This window comes from Halyomorpha halys, unplaced genomic scaffold (genome assembly GCF_000696795.3).
Source record: "Halyomorpha halys isolate HHAL.00 unplaced genomic scaffold, Hhal_1.1 Scaffold52.1, whole genome shotgun sequence".
NCBI classification, from domain to species: Eukaryota; Metazoa; Arthropoda; class Insecta; order Hemiptera; family Pentatomidae; genus Halyomorpha; species Halyomorpha halys.
This window is the reverse complement of record NW_027104988.1, coordinates 1,569,341-1,570,008: the sequence shown is the minus strand read 5'-3', so window position 1 is coordinate 1,570,008 and position 668 is coordinate 1,569,341. Positions and strand designations below refer to the sequence as shown.

At 21.4% G+C, this 668-nt stretch overlaps 1 protein-coding gene across 1 annotated transcript in view; it reads right to left on the bottom strand.

Moving 5' to 3' along the window:
- Window positions 1–15: 15 nt before the first annotated feature.
- The window catches only part of LOC106691705 (nuclear FMR1 interacting protein 1), a 21,248-nt gene continuing 20,595 nt past the window's right edge, over window positions 16–668 (bottom strand). The window contains exon 7 of the mRNA XM_067047178.1: window positions 16–251. Coding sequence (XP_066903279.1) covers window positions 153–251 — 99 coding nt within the window. The 3' untranslated portion in view covers window positions 16–152. The remainder of the gene's footprint in view (window positions 252–668) is intronic.

Below are 668 nucleotides of genomic sequence, written 5' to 3'. Positions count from 1 at the left end.
TATATATATATATATATATATACAACATAATGTAATGAAAAGTAATTTTAACATTCAGTAAAAAAGTTAACACAAGTTAAAACATATTTACAACTTATAACATGTCAGAACATATTTACAATTTAACATATTAACATTAATAAAATCTGAATCTAGATGTTTAAGGATGATTCAAAATAGTTTTCATTGATGATGAACCTGATACATTGAAGAATGTAGTTTCTTTCTTGTTTAATTTCCTTGGATAGTAACTACAAAAAAACAAAACAAATAAATAAACAGTAATAAAAAAGACAACACAAAATAAAATTAAAACTATGCTTTTTTTTTTTATTTAAAAAGAATTTAATGAGTAGAATTAAATTTTAATGCTACCTGAAACCAAACAGTTTGACAAAATTAATCTAATTTTATATATGTATATATAGTTGACCGTAAAAATTGATATACATTGGCACTCTTGAGTGCACAAAGCTACTGATAAACAAAACTATATTTTTAATTAATTTATATAATTATATCTTAGCCATAGTCCTATAAGCCAACAACTAAGTTTAAATACATTTTTGAATGGAATGAATTATAGCTATTGTTGAAACTAAAATAAAGTAAATTACTAAATCTTAAAAAAACAAAATACTTAAGGTAAACTCAGAAATACACACACA